At 38.7% G+C, this 14,569-nt stretch overlaps 1 protein-coding gene across 1 annotated transcript in view; it reads left to right on the top strand.

Moving 5' to 3' along the window:
• The window catches only part of RELN (reelin), a 243,611-nt gene that overhangs the window by 76,001 nt on the left and 153,041 nt on the right, over positions 1 to 14,569 (top strand). Inside the window, exons 5-7 of the mRNA XM_026868008.1 lie at positions 3,368 to 3,400; positions 5,006 to 5,084; positions 13,082 to 13,178. Coding sequence (XP_026723809.1) covers positions 3,368 to 3,400; positions 5,006 to 5,084; positions 13,082 to 13,178 — 209 coding nt within the window. The remainder of the gene's footprint in view (positions 1 to 3,367; positions 3,401 to 5,005; positions 5,085 to 13,081; positions 13,179 to 14,569) is intronic.

The following is a 14,569-nucleotide window of genomic DNA, read 5'->3' on the forward strand; positions in this document are numbered from 1 at the left end:
GAAAGTGAACCATTGTTTAACATATGAACTAGGGTGGCCTTTTTTTTTCCTTCTCAGTCTGAAGTATTGTATATTTCTTTCTGAACTGTAAACATTTTATATCTTTGCACTGTATAGCTACTCTGCACCATATAATTTTTTTTAGCTTTCTTATGTTCTGTGAGGAAACTCCATTTGACTTCAGCCACACTGTATGGCTTACTGTACAGTCTGTATTATTTTAAAATAATGAATTATTTAAATTGATTTTTAAAAAAATAAGCAGATCTGAAAATATTTTAAAACTACTACAACTGGTTTTGTATGGTGTTCTGAATTTCTGTTATTTTGGGGACCTTAACTAAAACACTTAAAGATCAACACAGTGCTGTTTTGCAATGAAATATAAAAGGTAATACAGAAATGATTCATAGGGAGATTAAAGTCTAGGTGTACCACTCATTCAGTGGTACCTTCACAGTCTTTTGTCATATTCAGCTCTGGAATTTGAATTAAAAATCACTTGAAGGAATACCTGTGGCAAAAACTCTTGGGCTTCTCAGATCCTTTGAAGATTTGGGAATCATAACCCCTCCTCAACATAAAGTCTTTGTAAGAACAACCTTTTGTCCAAAATTAAGTGTCTGCTTAATTCCACCTTTAGTTTTTTAAATAAGTGACCAGTAGCACCAGTATATATCTGCACAGTTTCCGACATTTCAGTCTGTTGGTAAGCAGTTTTGTTTTGCAATATACTATGCATATAATTGAAGAGCTGTTTATGAAAAATTCTCAGATCCAAATTTTGTATTCTTTAATCACACAAACAGCTAGTTATACTAAAATAAAATGCTGAAGTCAAAGAAGTTTGCTAATGTAAAGATTCCAAGTTTGTGCTATACCTGTGCCTTTCGACTGCATGCTGAAATTTTGCATAATAGCTTCAGTAAGTATCATTAGTGACTGTGTGTATCCTGGGCTGGACTGCTTTCCACAGAAAGCCTCTTCCAAAGAGCAATGCCAAAATGACTAGAATGAATGGCAATCTAGTCTTTCGTTTTCATTTTGAGGTCTGAATTGCTCTCGCTGGAGAGGCTAGTCCCTTTCAGTTGAGTTACTCTCAAGGGCTAATGAAATTTGCTTGGCCAACTAATGAGTCTGCCCATGATGTGGCCTGACATGGCCATCCTCCTCATAGATGAGCACTAGCAGAGTAGCTCTCAGCCACACCTGTGTTCGCAGTGGATCATGTCTTAGTAATGATCTGGAACTAATGAAAAGGGGTAATACAGGGCATCAGAGACAGAGGTCATATTTTAACCTTAGCCTTTTACAACATCAGGAATATTTCAAATCCCATGCCATAATGCACTTCTTTTCTTACAGGCAAAATCCAGAACAGCTTGCATTCCTCAGTCTGGGAAATAATACTGTTAATTCACTTTAATCCATTTCTTCTGTGCAAATTTTAGAGTTTTCTAGAGAAATTTATACATGCCTCCATGGAGAAAAACAACGCCTGGTACTGCAAGGGACAAATGCAGTCTTTTCCTGAGTGTTAGCCACCAGCACAGCCCAGCATTATCCTGGAGGCCGTGGCAAGCTTAATGTGCATTGGAGTTGTATCGCTCCAGATTTTGTACTGTCATAACGAGAAGTCTTGGTCATTGCTAGAGTCATTATTGGCATTTCTGCTGGGGAAGACAAGATGGCATGGATATGTTTCTTATATAAAAAATAGAGCAAGTTAGCTGCATAAAGAAAAAAAATATTTCATATTTCTGCATATCTGCAGTTTCTATTTAGCATCAGACTCTTAGGAATGCCTGTGCTCTTCACTGCAGTAAAGCTTTCAGTGGTTCTATGTTTGTTTTCAGCATTCTCTCTCTCTCTCTCTATGTATATATATATTTAAGGTTACTAGATGGAGTAAAACCTGTCAGTCTTCCAAGCTGTAAATCAGTTAAATCAAAGGTTTCTGTCTAGGCTAAATTCAGAATACTTGCCATCCTTTTGTGGTCTGTAGATACCTTAGTTGTTTCTTTCTCAGTCTTCTTAATCACCAACTTCCCCATGAAATGTTGCAATTTCACTACAGAATGTTACGCCTCCATACAGACCCAGTGTTTAAGGATAAAGCAGGAAGAGAAAAACAAAATTCTTGAGATTTGTGTTGGACTTCTATTGAAATGACTATGTGTGAGGGCTCTACACAGATTGCTGCATTCATTTTTATGTTTATTTTTAAACTATTTTTAATTTGTCGGATGTTATGACAGAAATTGCAGTACTTCAGTAATTTTTTGCAAATATGCTGAAGAAATCAGGAGTATTGGTACAATTTAGGTCAGTGCCTAACAAGAAACACAGAATCATCAAAAGAATCTGGCTTCAAAAATTCTCCTTTTTTTTGTGTGTTCTATTTACCAAAGCACAAAATACAGCTAGAAATACAGCTGCCTAGGCGAGGTACTGAGAGGCAGAATAGGTAGCTGTTTCCAACAAAAGCTTGCTTATATGCACCCTCTTTGCCTCCGTGAAAGAGGTGTAACTTACTTTGGATTTAAGATTGGGCAAGGCTATGGAGTGGTAGCTACCATGGAGTATCTAGAGCACTGTGTAGCCAACTTCTAGACTTCTCCATATTATTTTACGTAGCTGTGCCCTTTCAGATACATTCTGTTTTTATTTGTGTTAATGCTACACTGAGACTTCTGTTGCAAAGTGTTAGGAGAATAATAAAGTTTTGTCATTTCACACACATGCTCCCCGTGCAGTGTGTTATTGCAATATTCTGCTGTTTCTTGGAAGACAAAGACCTACTGGGAAATTGATTCAGCAATGTATGTAAAAACGTGCTTTAAAATAAGTGTTTGATTCAGTGATTTGCAGAGTCAGTCTGTTAGTTGTTGTCCTAGGAATATTAGGATTTTTTCTCCCAACAATATACTCAGTAAAATGCTGTCCAGGGCAGTATAAATGGTCAAAGTGTGGCATTTCTGCCTCGCCTAAACTATTTCTTTTGTTCAGCCTAATTCTCACTCTGTTTGTCAATCATTGAATTATTGAATCTTAATCCAAATTATTTCTAATAATATCTCACAATCCTAGACTAGAAGTTTTTTTTTTTTACCTTGTTGTGCAACCATTTTTGGTTTTCATTCATTCTTTATGCTTATTTTAATTAAAGAATATTTATTTTTTCTTTCCTCTGATATTTTTATAACTTCTGGTGCATATAATATTTTTCATAGTTAAACTGTCGGGACAGCTGACTTAAGAGAATATGTACTGTACAATTTGTTTTATGCTGAATCGATTTTTAATGCTGCAATTAATCCCTGATCATAGAAGATATTAATGCATTGTGTGTTTTTGTTCTTCACAGCCCCAACAGAGGCTCCCTTACATCCTCACCTAGGTAGGTGATTCATCATTCTTATTACTAAAACTCAAAATCTCTAACTTTATTACAATAAATAATCTGTAAGGTCATATGAAACTAGCTCTGGGGAATTCAAATAAAAATGAGATATATAAAATGAATTGAATTATGTCTCATTCTGATTAGTTGTTTTTTCATTGTGATTTTTATTGCTGTTTATTTATTGCATTTGAGCTCTTGCAGTGCAAGTATATCATGCTACAGAGCTTTTCTTCCTAGCTATGTATTAGAGCATCTGTCTGCATGAGGACCAGGGCTGGAGCACCTCCCCTGTGAGGACAGGCTGAGAGAGTTGGGGTTGTTCAGCCTGGAGAAGAGAAGGCTCTGGGGAGACCTTAGAGTGGCCTTCCAGTACTTAAAGGGGGCTACAGGAAAGATGGGGAGGGACACTCTTTATCAGGGAGTGTAGGGATAGAACAAGGGTAACAGTCTTAAACTGAAAGAGGGAAGATTTAGATTAGTTATAAGGAAGAAATTCTTTATGGTGAGGGTGGTTGCCCAGAGAAGCTGTGGCTGCCCCCTCCCTGGCAGTGTTCAAGGCCAGGTTGGACAGGGCTGTGAGCAACCTGGGCTAGTGGAAGGTGTTCCTGATTGTCTTTCAGGTCCCTTTCAACCTAACCCATTCTATCAGTCTATGATTCCAGAACCCATAACCCCCAGTGTGGGACAGCACCGTCACAGCAGTGCTGGATCACTGGAAGGAAGGTTTTGTCCCAGTGCACCTCCAAGGTGCACCCAGGAGCAGGACACTGCTGCTCCTGCTCTCCAAGCAGGGTACAGGGCACACAGCAGAGCTTCAGCCCTGCATCCACTAACTTGGTGTTGCAATTTGTTTCGTCCAGAACAGATTCTGGAATCCTTGCTCAATCTGAATGGCAGGTGACAGTTACTTCATTCATTTAATGGAAGTATTTGTAGAGAAGGTTCTGTCTAGTACAAATACAGGTGCCAAAGTTTTGGGATTTGGGTGGTATTTTTGGTCATCAGACATAAATGATACAGTAAATCTAGGTGGAATTTGGAGTCCAAAGCTTGCAGACCGATGGTTAGAAACATCTGTGTGACATAACTCACAGTTTATATTCCTTAAATGAACTGACCTGTACTGCTAGCTCCACTGATAGCAGCAGAGAAATTCCAATGAGCTCATGGATTTTTGCTTATGAGTTATCAGAATGAACCCACTAATTATTAGAAGTGCAATACACTCACTAGGATATCTCATCTCTCCTTGTGCCAGTGTTTCCAAAATCTGAATTCAAAGGGATTTTTTTTCTGAACGCTCAGAATAACCACCAATTTGAAACAAAATTTCTTAAAACATTTATTATGTGCTTGATAACTGCATCTTTTCAGAGTCATCGCAATTTGGTGGTCGTGACACATCTTAATTTAATGTTTTACTATTATCCAGAGTAAACAAACAAACAAACAAACAAGCTGTAACTGAGAAATCCCTGTTTTTCTAACTTTAAATGAGCTGATTTCCTCATTTTACAATGAGGTAAGGCAACACTTAGAAAGCACTTGATGATTACACTGGATTTTTTTTTTTAATATAATACTTTCTTTTCTTTGTAGCTGAAATGCACAGTGACAGCATTATCCTACGAGATGACTTTGACTCTTACCATCAGCAAGAATTGAATCCTACCATGTGGTGAGTTTCAGGCTTTTGCTTTTCTTTATAAGTGAGCAAATGAAAAAAATTTTGGTTATTATAATGAATTTTTTGTACTATATTAATTCTTAAATACCCCAGCTCACATGGTGTAGTCTTATGTGTATCTTTGCTCCATTGGGACCTAAATATATTAGTTTATTAATTAACTGATTAATGAGTGACTGAGAAATTCTAAGGCCATTGGAGTGACAAATTCTCATTGACCTCAAATTTTGAGTTAATCCAAAATTAGAAAGAGTAGAACTGAGCTCAATGAATGCTTTTGTATGAAGATTTTGAGTTCTTGAAATCATAGCTTTTCATGGAAAAGCTGATGAATTTCAGTAATTAAACTTTGTTTTTTCAATTATTTTTTTGAATTTCATGTTCACGTAGTACACATTTCTGGTGAAGCTAACTGTAGTAAAAACTCCTTCTAAACTGAAATCAGATGTTTCCAAATCATTCAAAAGAAAACATGGTATTAAAGAAAACTGGAATTAAATAGCTCCATCTAATTTTCAGATGCTGAAAATGTTTAAGGTTGATTATTTTCTTTTTTTGTGGAAGGCGAATTTTTCAAAACACTTGTATTATATAGGAAGGAAAACCCTTCTTTCCCAGCTCTATACAGCAAATCCCAATTGCTAGGGTTTTTTTGTTCAATGGGATTCCTGAGTAGGGTCATTCATATTATCACAGTCTACATCTGAAACAGCAAGCACAGGTTGTCATCATTCTTATCCAGTAGATGCTGTTGGAGAATCTCAGTACTCCATGTGCATAATAAGGCCAGTACAATTTAGCACAGGTCAGGCAGAATCTTTATTAACTATGATAGTCAGAAAGGACTTGGACAGTATCTCCCCCTCTGCTCCCCTGGCAGAGACCCACCCATACACTGTTTAGGAAAACAAGGAAAGAGGTGAAGAACAGCAATGATTTCCATGTTAATAAAGCCAAGTATCCATCCCTGGGAAGGATGGACTCCTTAAGTCACTGCCACAGCTGTAAGGACTCCAGCGGTGAATAACAGCACAATATGGAGAGATGCCTGTCGGCGGAACTATAAGAGTGGTACATCCAGTGTTATCTTAGCTCAGAAGTGGGGAGTTGGAAACAATCACAGACTGTTAGCTTTTAGTCAGAAGGAATGTTCTTTTAACAAAGATAACTCTTAGCCAGACCTCTCAACATTAAATGTTAATAATTTTACCCCCAGTGATCACAGTGATAGAGGACCATTTCATATGATATACGTATGTATGTCACAAAAGAGGGAGTTCTAGGTCTCTTATAGTACAAACGCATTTCTATTCTGTATAGTGAATACATCTGCTGGTCATACTATACCTGGATAAAAATATCTACTGGTCTTAATATGAAGTTTTGAAGGTTGGAGTCTCCTTTTGTTATGAGGTTGTTGCCGAGTTTTCTATTCTTTCCAATCCTATTTGGATCATACCATAAATCTAACTAATTTTATTGATTTAATTCATACAAGATAAAGAAATCTTCTACTGGATTTGTTTATCTTGTTCAAATAAATTATTGACGGGCATTTTAGCAGTTACCTGCATTTGTTAGTTAGGAATACATATGTTCTGTTAAATCTGACTTCATTTTCCTTTTTATTAAGGCCTGTCACAGTTCTCCATCTGTGCAGGTCTTTCACAGTTTCACCACCTTATGTAAAAAGATTGTAGTTTATGGAATTTTACGGATGCTTTTCTTTTGCACATACTTATTGTAGTACTTTTTAATATGTGCCTACTCTTATTCCTCCTTTTGTTCCTTTTGTATAATGTCTTTAAATGTTTTTCTGGACAGATGCATTAAAGACCTGGAATACTATAATATAAAAAAATCTCTTTCTTTATGGGAATGAATAGATCAAGGACTCTTAATGGGTTACAGAATAGCTGCCAAGGTAGATAGCTTTAACAGCAGTGTGTTAAATGGACTTGAGTGGAAAAAAAAAAGAGGCAGCATTATTTCCCTGCAGATGTCTCATAACTCACAGAGGGCCTGTCTGTTGGGAGCCTCCATAATTTATTTATCCATTGCTCTCTTATCTTTAGATTCATCCTTGCTTTATAGAACTCTCAACAGAGAAAATTCAGACTAAAAGAGCCCCCAGTCTCCAGCTCCTTTTGTCACCAAGATTTGGATTTGGTTGCCCTGGAATAACCTCAACCCACCTTGGTTGATGGGTCAGTGCAAAGAGGTGTGTCCTGGGAGAGAGTGCCAAAACTCACCACAATCCTGAGACAGATTTTACTGTAATAAAAACACTAGAAAGCCAACATCTTCAGCAATGCTAAACAGAGCTGGAGCACAAATAAAAGAAAACTGTAATGAGGTGTCATGAGCTTTTCTGAATAAAGGATTTCTACAGTAGCTCTGACTCCAGTAAAGACCCACTTAGTGGCAGAAAGCTCATTCTCATTTGATTTTCTAGTGGGAGTTAAATCAGGGATTATTAACAGTTTATGCCATCCACCCTAAAATTGCATCTTTTCTCCTGGCAGCTGCTAAAATTCCCATCTTTACCACAAACAATTGCAGCAACTGCTCGAGCAGTATTTCCAGCCCTACTCGATCCCTGGTCTGATGTGCTCGGAGTGTGTGGTAGCAGCTGCCTTCTGTGCTCCAATACTCCAGCAGTGCTGTGTCACCAGGGGCCAGTTAGACTAAGCCACTCTAATAATTTCTGAAACCATTATTTGTGTACAGATGAAAAGACGAGTGTTTGTGTTTTCCTATGATCTTTTCACCACAAATCCAACATAACACTGGCTTGGATGTGATTAATATTGTCCCACTCCTCCTGATCCCCTTTCTGGAGTGTGCAGCTCTGGCAGAGACATACAGTCCAAGTGCACAACCAAAGCATTTTATAGCTTCTCTGTGTGTCTAATTTTATGAGTCCCAGCAGAGCTTGTGTGTCACTCCATTGCTGGGAGAGGCCTCACATCAAATAACTATTTTGCACAAGGGCACTGTATGATTTCAAGAGTGACTGCCTGCTTTTTATGGATTTCTGTTCTTTCAAGTGCATTAAAAGACACATCCTACTCGGCAACCATCTGTTTCTTCAGGGGCTTAGTAGTAGGGATGGAGTGGCTAAAAGTGTTTCTGGAGCTGCAAGGGGAGGAGAAAGGGGAGGTTGGGATGGGGCTCTTTGTAAACAGAAAAATCAGGGTTCCTGACCTGAGTCACAGTTTGGTGAATGAAAGAAAACGGGAAATTGCTAGAGTGGGAAGCAAGGAGAGGAGGAGGCAGCAGGAGAGGACACATAAGGAGAAGGAAGCAGGGAAGATTTCTGTGCTGGAATGGGGGAATGGGAGCATGTCTCATCTCTCTCGTTTCCTTGGGACTCAACAACCATGAGGTTTTTCCTGTGTGGTGTGTCCAACTAATTTTTATATTCTTTTCTTCCAGCATGCATTCATGTCAGAATATGATTATTTCCAAAGTCCCCAACCCATAGGCACAAACCTGCTTACTTGAGCAAAGACTTCCTTGCCACCAGCTTTAGAAAGATCTCTGGTTTGTGAAACAAATATGCTTCGCACATTTGTAAATGTCAAATGTATTTTATGTCTAATACATATTAGTTGTGGAAGTTAAATTAGGCAAATGACTCTTACTCCATGGTAAACATAGCACCAGTGGCCATGCTAAGTGGTTCACATCTGACTTGCAGAACTAATTGGTCAGTAATGTTTAGTGCATTTTTAAATGAAAAGTCTAATAGTCCAGGTGATTGGTGGTCCATGAGATTTACTGAAAACTGGCAGGAGCTTGTTAGTTCAGAAAGCTCAGGAACCATGGAAGTAATTGATTTCCTCTGTAGGGAAAGGGAATCTGCACCATGTACTACTGGCCAGGGGAGAGCCATGGAATGGCTGGATGAAAAGAGGTCTAATATGGGTTGTATCTGGAAAACTGTCTAGGTCATTGAACATCTCTTTCTGTGACCATCTTGTCTCCATGTAACCTCATAAAACTGCAGAAGAGGGTATAAAAAAGGTGCTATGTAAGAACTAAGCCAGGCCAAACAAGGACAAATCTAGAAAATCTGTTGTTTAATCCTATGATAAATGATTTAATGTTGAGACAAAAAGACAGGAAAAAGAAGATACATAAGATAGTAGAGAAGAGATTCTGGCATTAATGTATGTTTCTGTATAAAACACCTAGTTTTAACAGTAGGTCTGTAGACAACAGGGGATTCAGTACATTTTAAAAAGAGTCTGTACAGAAGCTTGGCTAAATTCTCCTTCCCAACTTGATGCCGTGTTTCACCTCAAAGCCTATCAGCACTCCAAACAGCAATCACTTACAAAAGACATACACTTCAAAGATGACATGAAGAAAAGCTGAGCATGTAAAATCAATCAGTAAAAAACAGATTCCATCACTTCTTTATGGCGTATGAGAAATGAAGAGGTACAGTGATATTTCCAGTGGCAAAGAGGTGGAGGAAGTCTTTGTGACAGGAGAGAGAAGTCCTAAAGTGGTTTCCAAATTGCACTAAAACTGCGGGATTAAACTTCAGAAAGATTTATGTTTAAAAATCTCTTGGCAGCTTGAGGTGTTTGTCTTCTTTATAGTCCAGACATCACAAAAGACATCAGTCAATATAATGTCCACAAACTCAGGTATTGTAGAGGGAAATGAGATGACAAATAGGGATGAGAAAACAGCAGATGTTTCCCCTTCAGCAAAGTGAAGAACAATAGCAGAGAGAGGTGGGAGTCTCTAAACCAGAGATGAGAGTGATGGCAGGTCTGCAGAGAAGACATCTAGATGAATATGACATACGTCAACAGTGGCAGTGAGTACCAGCTGTGAAGAGAAAGCTGAAGTGATTCTAACATGCTAAGGCTTTACACCAGGCAGGTGAGAAAGATAAGGTAAAAAGATGCACCCAGCCAGGACAATTAATACTGTCTCCTGTTTGTATAAATGGAAGAGAAATTAACCTTCCAGTCTGCACCAGGATAGGAGCAAATGGGGTCATTTCTGAACGCGTAATACTTTGCCGATGATCTGAGGAACCACAGATCAAGTATCTTACTCTTCATGCATTTCTGTCAAGCTACTGAGCAAATTATTGTCAGAGTTAATGCATTTCAAAGAGAGCAGAAAGGTTTGAATCAGGATTACCAACGGGCATCCAATTTCTTATAAGAGGACTTCCCCTAGAAAAGATGAGTGATGATGAAACAGATGTATCAGAAGGACAATGTTTCTGGATTTCCAGACAGTATTTTTAGACCAGATTACAGAATTAGAATAGATGAATCACTTTGTATTCACTGAAATATGAGAATTATGAAATGAAAATATCCCATGGATTATGTAGCCTGATCTTTCGTGAGGGACTAAGTGGCCCCAGTATTGTATTCATAGGCAAAGTTTTCCTGCACACATCAGGAGTTTAGGGTAGATGCCCCACTATAAACCTTCAAAATGTAGGGGCATATAATTAATATAATGCTCATAAACAGCCAGAATCCTACAGAGTTCTAGGTATTCTAGTTTCTGTCCCTCTGTTCTTCAGTTATCAGAGTTTAGGGATCAAGTGAAAATTAGATAACAACAAATCACGTCTTCCATGAACTCTGCTTCTGTACTCTCCCTTAAAGTAAAATTTTGTTCACTCCCATGCTCTTTTCTTGTCTTATATTGAGAAATAAAATTATAGGCTCACTGTGGCTTCTATAAGTAAATATTAACTCACTGAAGTCAATAGGAACTACATTACTCTATTAGAGGATTTATTTTTTCTGCTTAAATTCAAAATCCTATATGTTATTAGTGTGAATTGCTGAATGACTTCATTAACATGCTTATACCAGAAAAAATCTCAATGATTTTTTAGGTCTAATTTTTGTTCTGGGAAGTGGAGCTGAAACTGCCCTTTAATAAAATCTCACAATAAGAAAGAGAGTTGGAAAGTAGAAACAAGTCATTCATCTGTAATGGACTTGGGCATAAGAAAGCCAATCCTGTGCTGAATTCACCCAGGACCAACTGAAGGAACCCAAAATAACAAGTGCAATCAATTATTCACCACATCTGTGCATCTGAAAACATAACATATTGCTCAGCAGAGCTTAGCACTCACAGAGCTGCAAGGTATTGTGTAAGGTATTGTATGCTGCTAAGAGTTAACCTATTCTGCCAAAAGTTACCCAAACTTTACTGCCCTTGGAAGCTAGAGGAGTGGTGAGAATCCCCAGTCTGCTGCAGGAGCGGTAGCTTCATTTAGTTAAATATATTCTTTAAAAATGAATTTAAACATTATTTCTAATCAATACGTGGGTTTACAGCAGCCCATCCTCCCTTGCTCAGACTTTTTGAATGCATGGCCTCTGGAGTGAAAAGCTGTCCCAGCCCCATGGGGTAGCTGACAATGCTACCAGCCTCTTTGTCATGATGCAGCTGAAGATTTCATTTCCCCTATCTAGGACTGATGGTTTGCAGATACTCAGGAACAGAAAAATCCTGCTCCAAGCAGTTTACTTGCAGAGGTTTAACACAACACTTGTTAATGAAAAGAAAAACAAGCAACATAAATTAGGAAATGAGGTGAAAAAAAACCAATCAAATTTGCATAGGAATCAACTATACATTGCTAGTATGCACAAGTACCTGTGATCATTGAAAACTCTATCATACATGCTGACAGCAAGTCCTATCTTGTTGGGATTTCTTCCTTTCCATCTGATTTCCTGTAAGATTTGCCATCCAGAAATCAGGTGGACAATGAAAAGACAGAAGAAAACCAAACTTTTGCACACTACTAAACTATATCTGGGCTGTGTATATGGGAATGTGTATTTTGGTGACATTGTACATCAGAAAAAGTGGCCAAGCCTGAGGCACTCTGTGAGAGAAGCCAAAGAGAAAACCTGCCTAAACACTCCTTACATAAGTCCATTGCACTTAAAACTCTAAAAATACCAGTTATCAAAGTATAAACAAAACCCAACAAGAAATAAGTTTTGAGGAGAGTTGACCCTTGCTTACAGTGTGGTTGCTCTGGGAACAAATGTTTGCCTGTAGATTTGATGTTAAAGCTGAGCTTTGGATTTGCCCAAAGGCAGCATTGGTCAGGCCCATCGCAGGCAGTTTGTCAGAGGCTGGGAGCATCTCCAAAATTTTTTAAAAATTTGCTGCTCAGGCCAAGAGCCGATAGCCTGGTCCTCAAAGGTGCGAGAGGGTGCCCTTTCCCTCTGCTCTGCACTCAGGCTGCCCACAGAGTCCTTCAGATTAAATTAAGAAATATCAGGAGAGGTGCAATTATTTGGCTCAGCAGCACTTACCATCTTCTCTGAAATTGTCTTCATACTTTTTCCCCTAACAGGCGAACAGAGTGGCAACTCTCTGTTACTAGGAGTATGGGATATAACAAATACAAATAGAAAGCAACAGCAATAACTGTGTGCAGCTGGGCTGTGGAACCTCTTGGTGCCCAGTTTCAGGTAGCATCTGCAGCCTCAGGTCTGCCCTTAGGGGTAAATAACCCTTCGGGCTGGAGGGGGACTGATCCTACCCCCTTCTCCTGGATTCTGCTCTCCAGTAACTCCATGTTGGTGGGTTTACTTACGGTACAACAAATGCGCAGTGAGGATTTTGGAAGAAGAGTAACTTCAAGGTAAATTACACATGTAAGAGTTTACCTTGGTTTCCTATAGTGTGATGTGTTGCAGTTGATGACTAGGGACATTCATTTTTAAAAGGGGGGGACAGTTTGCAGAGAGCAAGTACTTATTCACGAGGGCTTTTCTCAAGAGGCAGCACTAGTACATCACATGTACAGTTGCTCAACCTTTACATTGAGCACCATGATAACAAAACAGTCCGATTTGTCTGAGCACCAAGATACAACAGCCTTATTTTACAGTTTTCAAGCCTGATGCGCTCTCAAGCGAATGGTTTCTGTTTTCTATTTTGAACATGGTGTGTTCTTCCTGCAGGTCTGAATGCAGTAACTGTGAGGTTGGAGAGCAGTGTGGTGTGATAATGCATGGCAACGCCGTCACTTTCTGTGAGCCATATGGTCCCAGAGAACTGGTAAGTAAAGCCTGGCTTATCTGCTAGTGCTGGGTCTGCAGACTATGAATTGAGGCTGCATCAGCTGCAGAGATGTTGGTGTGCTTTGAAAGTTTGGTGTTCAGCAGAGAGGCTCTTAAGAAAGGTGACTGGGCCACAGAAGAGCACCCCAGGAACATCCCAGTGTTTTAAACTATAGATGTTAACCAAAGGATATTGCACTAGTCTCCAAGGAAAAGTCTCTTGACCCAGTGTGCATCCAAGTTATTTAAAATATCTGTAAACCACTGGAAAGGCAAGGAAATAGACCTGTGTTGTCAAACTAGCATTATTCTCTTTGTATTTCCAACAATGAGATAGAGGCAAGGTTAATTTTTCTTCTCTTATTATATTAGCTGTGTCCATTTTTTCTTGTTGCTGTTGACAAATGTTAATTTGGTTGTAAAACATCACTTGTGAACAATGCATCCTGCAGATTTAAATGCAGCCTGGAGCAAGCACCTGCCAGTCTCAGGAAAGTGTATGTAACAAATTGAGTCATGATGAAGGGGACAGAATTAATTTCATTGGGGGAGTAGTTTGGTCATAAAATTGCTGTAAGAAACAACATGGTGCAATTTGCATTAAGTTGGGATCATCTGGGTGTGGAAAAGGAGTTGAAAAATATATAACCAATGCTCACATGCTGACACTAGACAGCTAGCTGCAACAATGTACATAAAATGGGAAGTTTGGAAAGAACTGAAAAATTAAAAGGCCAGCTCAAAGCCAGAGTAATTCAAAATTAATTTTCATGTTTTCAACAGTCTTCTGAATGGAGGAAGAGGCTGATTAGAGCTATTTGAAGAGTGTACATGGAAGAAGGCCATAAAACAGAAGTCATTTTGGCCAGGCATCTTCTCTTCATTCCAAACACTGACAGTTCTTTTAACAGGGTTAATTTTGCATTCTTAACTGAGACCAGAATTCCACAAATGCAGTGTAGATATTGCTGATGTGGTGATTGAAAGTCATAAACACATATAAAACTAATTTAGAGGTTTTACGGATACAAAGAGAATTTCAGTCATTTCCCTCACAGCCAGCTCCAGCCAGGGAATCCTGACAGAGATGCTAAATCGCCTCTCTGCTACTTTGAATCCTATTTGAATGTACTATGCTTCATTAACTGCCTCGAGAAAAGATGCATTGTTTTATGTCCTGTGCAAAAGTGAAGTCACACCACTGGGATATTTTCCACAATTTTTAAACTCATTTTTAGTTGTAGTATTGAATATAAGTAGCACTCCTTGAAAAAAAATCTATTTATGACATTTAGCAAAGCCAGGGTCCTGGCTCTGAGCGTTTTGAAATATTAATTAGCTGTCTTCTCCCTGCTGATATGTAATTTAGACTATCCTTAGCAATCACAA

The sequence above is a fragment of the Athene cunicularia genome (assembly GCF_003259725.1).
Source record: "Athene cunicularia isolate RWA chromosome 1 unlocalized genomic scaffold, athCun1 chr1_part2, whole genome shotgun sequence".
NCBI classification, from domain to species: domain Eukaryota; kingdom Metazoa; phylum Chordata; class Aves; order Strigiformes; family Strigidae; genus Athene; species Athene cunicularia.